Source organism: Rosa rugosa, chromosome 4 (assembly GCF_958449725.1).
Source record: "Rosa rugosa chromosome 4, drRosRugo1.1, whole genome shotgun sequence".
Taxonomy (NCBI): domain Eukaryota; kingdom Viridiplantae; phylum Streptophyta; class Magnoliopsida; order Rosales; family Rosaceae; genus Rosa; species Rosa rugosa.
The window spans coordinates 26201826-26211408 of NC_084823.1; the positions used below are offsets into that span (position 1 = coordinate 26201826).

General features: G+C 37.0%; 1 protein-coding gene across 1 annotated transcript; it reads right to left on the bottom strand.

Moving 5' to 3' along the window:
* Positions 1–547: 547 nt before the first annotated feature.
* Positions 548–4435, bottom strand: LOC133706819 (protein NRT1/ PTR FAMILY 4.3-like). Its single transcript, XM_062132369.1, has 5 exons — positions 3971–4435; positions 3215–3432; positions 2225–2674; positions 1804–1946; positions 548–1674 (listed from the first exon to the last, which is right to left on the bottom strand). Exons 1-5 carry the CDS (start codon positions 4155–4157, stop codon positions 759–761), a joined length of 1914 nt encoding a protein of 637 aa, XP_061988353.1. The 5' UTR covers positions 4158–4435; the 3' UTR covers positions 548–758.
* Between the last annotated feature and the right edge of the window lie 5148 nt (positions 4436–9583).

Genomic DNA, 9583 nt, shown 5'->3' on the forward strand with positions numbered 1-9583 from the left:
CAACTTTCGGCACCTCACGTAAGTCATAGAGTAATTACAATAAGAAGCTAGATCCTCTACCGATCATATTTAGTTATGCACACTACCGATCATATTTAGTTATGCACACTACCGATCATATATGAATTCCAAGTTTAGACTGTTTGGCATTTTTAACATTTAAGTATAATATGGGCATATAAAGAAATAAAGTCTCAAATAACGTAATTTAAGACATAAGTGTATATACCAAAATACCAATCGAGGATTTGGGAGCGTCATATGCCCTGATACAACATGCATGTCATAGGATAACATGTGTTCTATACATATTACAGAGATGGAGTACATCAGAGAGCCTCAATATAGAGCCCTTAAATCCCCTATTTCACATTTATATTCTTAATAACTCCATATTGATTGTTCAGTTTATGGTAGATTATGATCATGATCCGCAGAAGTAGCATTAGCAGTAGTAGTAGTAGTAGTGCTATGAATTCCAAGTTTAGACTGTTTGGCATTTTTAACATTTAAGTATAATATGGGCATATAAAGAAATAAAGTCTCAAATAACGTAATTTAAGACATAAGTGTATATACCAAAATACCAATCGAGGATTTGGGAGCGTCATATGCCCTGATACAACATGCATGTCATAGGATAACATGTGTTCTATACATACTACAGAGATGGAGTACATCAGAGAGCCTCAATATAGAGCCCTTAAATCCCCTATTTCACATTTATATTCTTAATAACTCCATATTGATTGTTCAGTTTATGGTAGATTATGATCATGATCCGCAGAAGTAGCATTAGCAGTAGTAGTAGTAGTAGTGCTATATCTATAATGGTCTTGTTGTTGTGCCCCTGATGATGATGAAGATGGATTGTGACAGTACCACTTAGACCAAAACAGATAGTTGAGGAAGTTGAGGAAGCTAAGCCCTGCCAACAGCCAATAGAAAAGATCCAATCTGTCCTTGTTCAGATCATTATCACTAAGCCAACCACCATGAGTACCGGTTGATGAAGATGAAGAGGTGATCTTATTCACCAGAGAGACCAACAGTGAACTTAGATAAAACCCGAATGAATACGAGCAGTATGTCACTGCTGTTAAAAATGCTTGCATCCGGCCTTTCAAGGATTGCTTGTAGAAGAACTCAATGAGGCCGACTGCTGTCAACATCTCCGATAACCCGAAGATCAAGAACTGCGGCGTGATCCAGAAAATTGACAATGTCTTGTTGGACGTCACGGCCGCTTCCCTTCTCTTCTGCTCCATGACAGCGGCTGAGATCATGGAAAACGTGGCAAAGAACAGGCCGGCTCCTATTCTTTGTAATGGGGAGATTCCTGATTCGTGTCCGGTAAGCTTTCTTGCGAAAGGGACAAAGAAAGCGTCGTAGACAGGGACTAGGAAGATGAGGATGATGTAAGGAATCGACTGAAGTGAGGCTGGAGGAATATGGAAAGATTTGGTGAGTTGGGTGTCCATAGCACTTCCTTGTTGGACTGAGAAAGTTTGGAGCTGAGCCAAAATGGTGTTGAAAACTATTGTGGAAGCAAAGATTGGAATCACTGAGAGAAGTATTTTCACTTGCTTCACTTGTGTAACTGTGCACAATCTCCATGGACTTTCCTTTGTGTTTGTGCCATCTTCAATCTTAATGCACGCCTTGTCCAAGAACCTGATATATTTATTATTGTCAATATAGTTAACTTAAGAATCTCAAATTAGGATGAGAAGAAGAGCTGGAATGTAGCTGTGAAATCATTGTTCTTTTTTATTATTTTTATTTTTTTATATTTTTATTTACCTAAATTTTTCAGAGTGAAGAAAAGGGCCAACGTCAGAAGAGAAAGCGGAGTTGTCATTTGGCACATTGTTTTGGCTTCCATGGAGCAAGTGAGGATTGGATGGACAAACTTGCTTTCTCTTTAGTATTGCAGCCACAAAAACCTGAAATAAAAGAAATTAGACAAGGTATGATCATGCATGAGTCAGCAGACATCAATAGTATACTCATTATTTTGTCTACTTGTAAGAAGATTATGTTATTCAACAACCCATGTTATAATTTCCCTGTTATATTCGTGAGCAAACAAAATTGCTTACCTACACATGCAAACCAAATAGTACAAACCAATCATATACAAACTAAATATCCTATTGATGTTTGGCACACAAGAAAAAACTATAACAAAGTTACATTCCTGTTTGGTAAGTAAAAGTCTTACTTGAGCAATGGGGGTGAAAATGCTTCGTTGAGGTGGCTTGTTTCTGTAATAGAGGGTACCGGAGACCAAGCAGATGAGTCCCAGAGCCATGGCAGCCGCAGAGACTCCGAAGCCAACATCCATTCCGGAGTGAGTTTGGACCCAAACAAGAAGCGTGAGGGCGATGAGTTCTCCCACGGAGAAGGCAAAATAAGCAGCATTGAAGTAGGTGGAGAGTTTCTTGGATTGTTTTGGGTTATCTGCAGGGTTGAACTGGTCAGCTCCATGAGCAATCATGTTGGGTTTGACACACCCACTCCCTAATGCCACCAAGTAGAGAGCTACGAAAAAGATCGATGCCTTGAACCCTTTTGCTTCTTCACAGTAGTCTTCTCCAACAGCTGTGTTGCTGTTGCATGGTGGTGGCTTTAGCTGCGGAAGATGAGCTTGGACTGATAATAATATGAAACCCTGCAAATGTGTTAAGTACGAATATGAATCTAAACAATAATGAACTTATTCATTAAAATTAAAGTCTTAAATCCCAAAAACTAATCCTTAGTTTCCACAATTAGGGCTGTTGGGCTATGATTGATCAATAATATATACTCTTAAAGCCATAATTATACTGTTATATTAGGCAAAAGAAGTATTGTCAAATAGATACTAATGTTTAAGTGCAAGTCCGTGACTGAAAGCAAACTATTTCATACTACGAACAAATAAAAAAATAAAACTGCTAGTCAATGATTTTAGTTACAGAAAATTGGTGTCACTATCTTCGTAGCTAAAACCGTCAAGTTAGTAAAATATAACAGTCACTACAGATCGCTGTTTTTCTGAAAAAGTTGGTCTAAACCAACTGGCCTGGAAAAATTGGTCCAAAGTCTAAATCAATATTTAGTGACTGTTTCAAGCGATAAATCTTCTCATTATTTAAATGCGAGGGAGTCACAGTGTAGTGTGTGTGGAGAGAGAGAGAGAGAGAGAGAGAGAGAGAGAGAGAGTTACCGAAAGTTCAACAAAGCCAAAGATAAGCATGGTCCAGAAACTCCCAAGATAAGAATCAGAGAGGTAGCCACCAACAAGGGCCAAGAGAAAGACGGTTCCAATGAAGTTTGTCACTATGTTGGCAGACTTGGATAATGAGAAGTGCATCTCATTTATCACATATGTTATCAGGTTGTTCCCAACTGCCGCTATTGCCATTATCTCAAATGATTGAAGTCCTGAAATTAATATGACACCAACCAATTACCTACGTCAATTACCAACCTATATTGTGTACTAAAACCTCAAAACAATTAATTAAAGGGTATAATATGGTTGTAGTTTTAACAGGGTTCAGCCGGATATCGACCTTTCGAGTATAAATATACTGTATAAGCATATAAAAATTGCAACTACTTGAAATATATGAAATGCGAACCCTTAAATTTGTAACACACCAATTATAGAAAATCATTCTTTTTGGGTTGCTTTGGTAACTAGTAACCCGAATGGCATACTCCGGCAATGTTTCAAAGTGACGACCCCACGTCCGAACATAGAGTTATATATATGTAGGAATGAGTTATTCCTTTGATTGTGATCGGAATTATTGTCGTCAAAATTTCAAAGCAAAACGACAAAAATTGGAAAATAACACCAAAGAGAGAGATCGATCGAAGACTAAGCTAGAGCAAAAAGCAAGAGGAATTAATATTCATTAATTATATGTGAACATTATCTGGATATATAGAAAGCGATGGGTGTATGTATACGTACCAAGAACAAACGCAGCAGCTTTCATTCCACCATGTTTGGAGGGATTAGAAGGTCTGCCTCTCCAATCCACAGTGACGACTACCTCTTCATCGCCCATTAACTCATGATGATGACGATGATCATTCATGCTGCTCTCCAGGCTCTCAACCTTGAGATTATTACTCTGCAGTCTCCTATCTTCTGCCATATGTCTGTCTAAGACGTACGGCCTATTATGCCAAAGCTTAGCTAGCTAGTTAGCTTTCTATAGCTCTTTGGATAGGTGGAACAAATGGACTTTAGCTACGGGAGAGAGCTAGATAGTGAGAGAGACAAGGACATGTGAAGGAGGCCCTAGCCTGCAGTTACTTCTTGTTGGGTTATGAACACTAGAATTTGAAGTCTCTCTCTCTCTCTCTCTCTCTCTCTCTCTCTCTCTGTGTAATATTGCTGAATTTGAGGGGAGGGGTTGTTCTCAATTTATAGGCCAACCTCTCCTTAATTGGGTCGGATTTACAAAGAAGAGGAAAGGAAGTTTTAAATCCACACGCACTATTACCACGTGGATAACACTTCCACCAGGAAAAAGGTTAATCTCAATTATGTGTGCTGCTGGAACTTGCAAATCCATTTCGGCTATTCATCCTCTCTTTCAACCTCCACTACTTCTGGTCAACTAGGCATCAAATTAACAAGCCTGCATTTCATTTTAATTGAACCTATAGATTACAAGAGTCATAGCTAGACATTTATAAATTCAGCTGCAAGAGTTGACATGCTGAGCTGCCTATTTTTTGGCCCATTTCATAAAACTTTATTAGGTTGAGACAAGAATTGCTGCAGCATCTTGGAGTAGGGAAGGACACAACTTCTACATCTCAAGAAATAATTCTTCACATCACATCAAATATATTGTTACGAGAGTAAGTCTAGGCAACCAGAGACATAAGAATGCAATACTATAGATCAGCCGGTCTGTAATCTTCTAATATGGCCTTGTATTTATGATATCAGCCGTAGATACCATACACGATGTTCTTTTTTGCTATCAGTAAGGGCGCTACATTCCGCGGAGCACTTTTGTTTATAGCCTTCATTTTTTCATTCATACAATTAGTGTATCTATCCCTTTACGAAGGAGACTCAGGCTTCGTTTGAGATTGTTTCGCTTTTAAAAAAATCAGCTTTTATTTAAAATTTTAGATTTTATTGTGTTTGGTAAATAAATTAAAAAAAAACTTTAATTAAAAATTATAAGTCACTGGTAGTAGATTTTAGAAGCAATCTAAATGTTACTTTTAGAAGCTGTTGTGGATCAAAACACGGTCTAAAGTTGTTTTATGTACTGCAGCACTTTTAAAAGTATCGATTACCAAACACGAAACTGTTTTAATTCACAGCTGATTATTCTCACAACGCAGCAGCAGCAGTTTTTTTTTTTTTTAAAAAGTCATAGCAATCTCAAACTAGCCTTTATAATCCTTCTGAAATTCATCATAATACATGTAAATATTCACTTATTATTTGGACAAGGAAAAAGTTTATGTTGTTGATGCTTAAAAGTTGGACTTATGTGACACTCAAAAAAAAAAAAAAAAGGTTCAAGGTTGCTCAATATCTTAGGTGAGAGAAGATTGGAAATCATTTGGAAAAGGCATGTTAGATACATTCAAATACCCCGACCCGAAAAAGAAAAAATAAAGAGTTTAAGATTGTTGCCATATTAGGAAACACAAATAACCTCCAGCAATAAGAAATGGGATGAATTTTTAGAGTCCACAAACGAACAATAATCCGCAAACTCATCGATGGAAGAAAATAGACAAGCTCACCTAGGGCAAAAATGAAAAAGGGGTAGAAGAATAAAAGCGAGCTCATCCTTTCTAGCAGCTTCGAAATTCAATTGAGAATGATCGATCTGATTTGCAAAGCTGATGCACTCGTTTTCTTAGGTGAGAGGGCAAAATCGTCAGGAATGAAAAAATTTCAGGATGACGTGTGCGTTTTCTCATTGTCAATTGGCCTTGTGAATTCTCGAAAAAAAAAAGAGGCCTTATGAAGATAAAAAGAGTTTGGTGGCTTAATGGCTAATTAGAGTCTTAAATTGACACTTATGAATAATTTTAATAAAACTAAAGGAAATGGTCAGTATGGAGATTGGACTGAACTAGTAAACTTACTTCCAACTCTCAGGCCCCTATGCCCTTCCTCTGATCTAGATATTGCCAGAGCAAGTTTAGATATGGGCTCGCAAGACAATGTAGATCTAAGTTTGAAGTGGATCAAGTGTAGATAGACCTATAAATAGACCATATTTTGATCCGCATCCGTGCTTATTAAACGGGTTTGGATAGAAAATTTGATTCGTTAATGGTTCGGATTCATTAATCTGTTTATTTCACGGATCAAACACGGATTTAGGTTGATCCGATCTGTTAATAATCCGGTCCGATTTTATAATAATTAAATATTATTTTTGAATCAATAAAATATTATTTTCAAAATATTAAATATAAAATATTAAGAATACTTATTAGTTTTAAATATAAAATAATAATAAATATACATATATTATAAATAAAAAAAAACTTTTGCGGAAACCTAAAAGACGAAGTCTTCTTCCTTAAGCTTCCAATATGGGAAATATGGGATAATTAAGGGTACTATCGGAATATAAGAATATGAAGTTGAAGCTTATTGATGTCTATGTTCTTTTTGTTCTCTTATACACAAACATCAATGAAGTATTGCTTTGGTTAAGAGAACAAACTAATAAGTATTATAAACTAAGGTTCTCTAAACTAATATGTAATTCAATTTTTGGCGATATTCTTCATTTTATTTTAATATTTTATTAATGTTTCATGAAGTATCATAATAAAAATTTAATATTATTATTTAAAAATTAAAAATAGTCGTTATTATAAACGGATCGGATTAGCAGATCTGGTATCCGTTAATGCGCCGAATACGGATTTGAATTGAGCTATCACCAATTTGCCGGGTTAAAAAAATTAATTGCCAAATGAATTCAGATTTAAGTCAATTCACTCTAAACCCGGTCCATTTACAAGTCTAAAAGTGTAGAGGAGACTGATTTTGATTTTAGAGTGAAGTGAGAGCTCCTCCTCTCCTCCCAGTGTTTGACCCTATAGGCCATGGAAATAAATTATAGGTATGCCAGCAAGGGAAAGTCAATGCTCTAATACATGTTCCAGAAAAGATGTCTCGAGTAAAAAGTGGGAGACAATGTGGAGACACAACATATATATATATATATCCCAAAGTGGATCCCAACACAACACACATTTTAATGTATTTGGTGGCTTATTTTTACTATGACACACTTTATAGCCAGATATAATCATATAATCCATATTGGATGGAAATGTCTTAGTATTTTCTTGTTCCAAATCATATGCCAATAGACCAAATTGGCAAGCTAAAAATATTTTCTCTAGTTAATAACTAGAGAAAATATTTTAATTTCTCTAGTTATTAACTAGACCACTTCATACTTAATACACCATCCATTTAATTTCTCATTCTAATAATTTACTAAATACACAACCCAAAGTACCTAAAATATCCTTAATCTCAAAAATCATGAAATATCCTACTTTTTTACTATATTAAGGTTACTATTTAATATGATTAGTATAGTCTAGTATATTGACATTTTGTAAATGACCATTTTTTTTTTTTTTGAAAGAAGAGTTCATTGATCTAGCGATTAAAATCGCTCAGGAGGGCATCCCAATGGGGAGCATACAAAGGCCAGAAACGCCTAAGACTTTAAGCTAAGCTAGAACAAACTAGAAGATGTACTACATCAACCAATTGTTCTTGTTCAATTAAACTCTGCTCTGAAACTTTTCTAGAAGAACTAGTAAATTCTAAAGGTAAATCCTCATTGTCTTCAAGATAATTACCAACAACGAAACCATTGTCATGACCTTGAGAGTTGTAGACCCAACAATCAGAATTTGTAAATGACCATATTGATTACTTATGTTAGTTATTGAGAAATCCATAAAGATTTATTATTGTTCCCTTTTAATAGATGCATATAAATAGGTTTTGTGTTATTTGAGCTCTCATCGACCGAACACCATGTTAATCAAGTATAAAATTATGAGTTGAACATTCAACCAAAACTATAACAGTAGTTTCTCCACAGTGGCGGAACTAAAAAGTTGTCATTAGAGGAGCCAAACAAATCAACAATTATAAAGTTTTTTCACCTGTGATGTTTCATATTAGAAAATAAATTGATTAATCATAACTCTTAGAACAAAAAAGAAAATTAACTAAAAAATGGGAGTAAAGCGATATGTTTTAAAAACATTTAATGCCATTGATTTTGAAATTCTAAATATTATGGTTTTTTTTTTTTTTTTTTTTTTTGAATAAAGGGCTGGTGCGGCTGCCCTCAAGCCTTGATTAATGAAACTGTCGAATACCCTTGGGGGGGGGGGGACGTTGAGCCTAAACCCCTGATTACAATAAACATCTAGAATATTTTCCGAAATAATATCAGAAATCTCTACAGAAGACTTGTATTCTAACAAGCACCAACTAGCAAAGAGCGCACAAATAGCGACTCCATTTGCTTTAACATAGCAGTGACATAGCGGAAAGATAACTCGATATGTACCCCAAGTACAACATAGCATAATTACCAGCTTTAGCATAGCTTTCCTCTTATGTTGCCGCCGAAAAGTAAATCCAACGACACTTAGTCTTACCCTGCCACTAGGCGGTAGCACCCATTTGATGAAGCAAAAAAGTCACCGTCGACTTAGAGCAGACAAGGCACGTAGAGTGCATACCCAGGCACGTAGCCCGACTAGGCCTACACAATACATGTAGGATTTTATTGGTCGCATAAAGCGTATCCAACCTAGACAACTTAACAAAATAAGAATTATTAAAAATAAAATAGCTTGGGCCGGACCCAAACAGCAATAAAATATAAATATAACAGTAAATAAAGTTAAATCTAGAGCCCAAGCCCAGGCCCAAGAAGCACCAGGCCCAACAAGGAATATGCAGGGTTCCAGCCCAAACCAGCTACACCACAGCCATACCAACACCGCCGCCACCACAACGCCACCATCACCGCGCCTCTGCCGTGACCCGAACTCCGTCCAGAGCCCAGCCACCATAACGGTCAGATCGTCGCCCAATCTGACCCCCAGAAACCGAAGCACCGGTGAAGACAACGAACCACCAGAGCCACAGAACGACACCATGGCCACAACGACGCAAATCCTCCACCTCATCCCTCCAATCCGCCTGTCCCCTGCCAAGCCATGCTTCCTATTCCATCATCCAACACACTCAACCCCAGATCAGAACGGATCCGATTGGGATCGAGTGGATCCATCTCCTCGACAACGGCCAACACTCGGTCAGCCCCATCCTCACCATCTGAGAGAATCATTGCTCCGAAGGCTAGAGCCCGTCCGGCTGCACGCTCCACACACCGACAAGGCCAGAGGCCCGCGCCGACGAGGGTGCGCCGCCGGACGAGAGAACATGGTAGCGAGGAGAAACCTAGCGTTTAGAGAGAGGATTTATTACTTTTTTTTAAGAAAAAATATTATGGTTTCTAACCTCATTTAATTACAA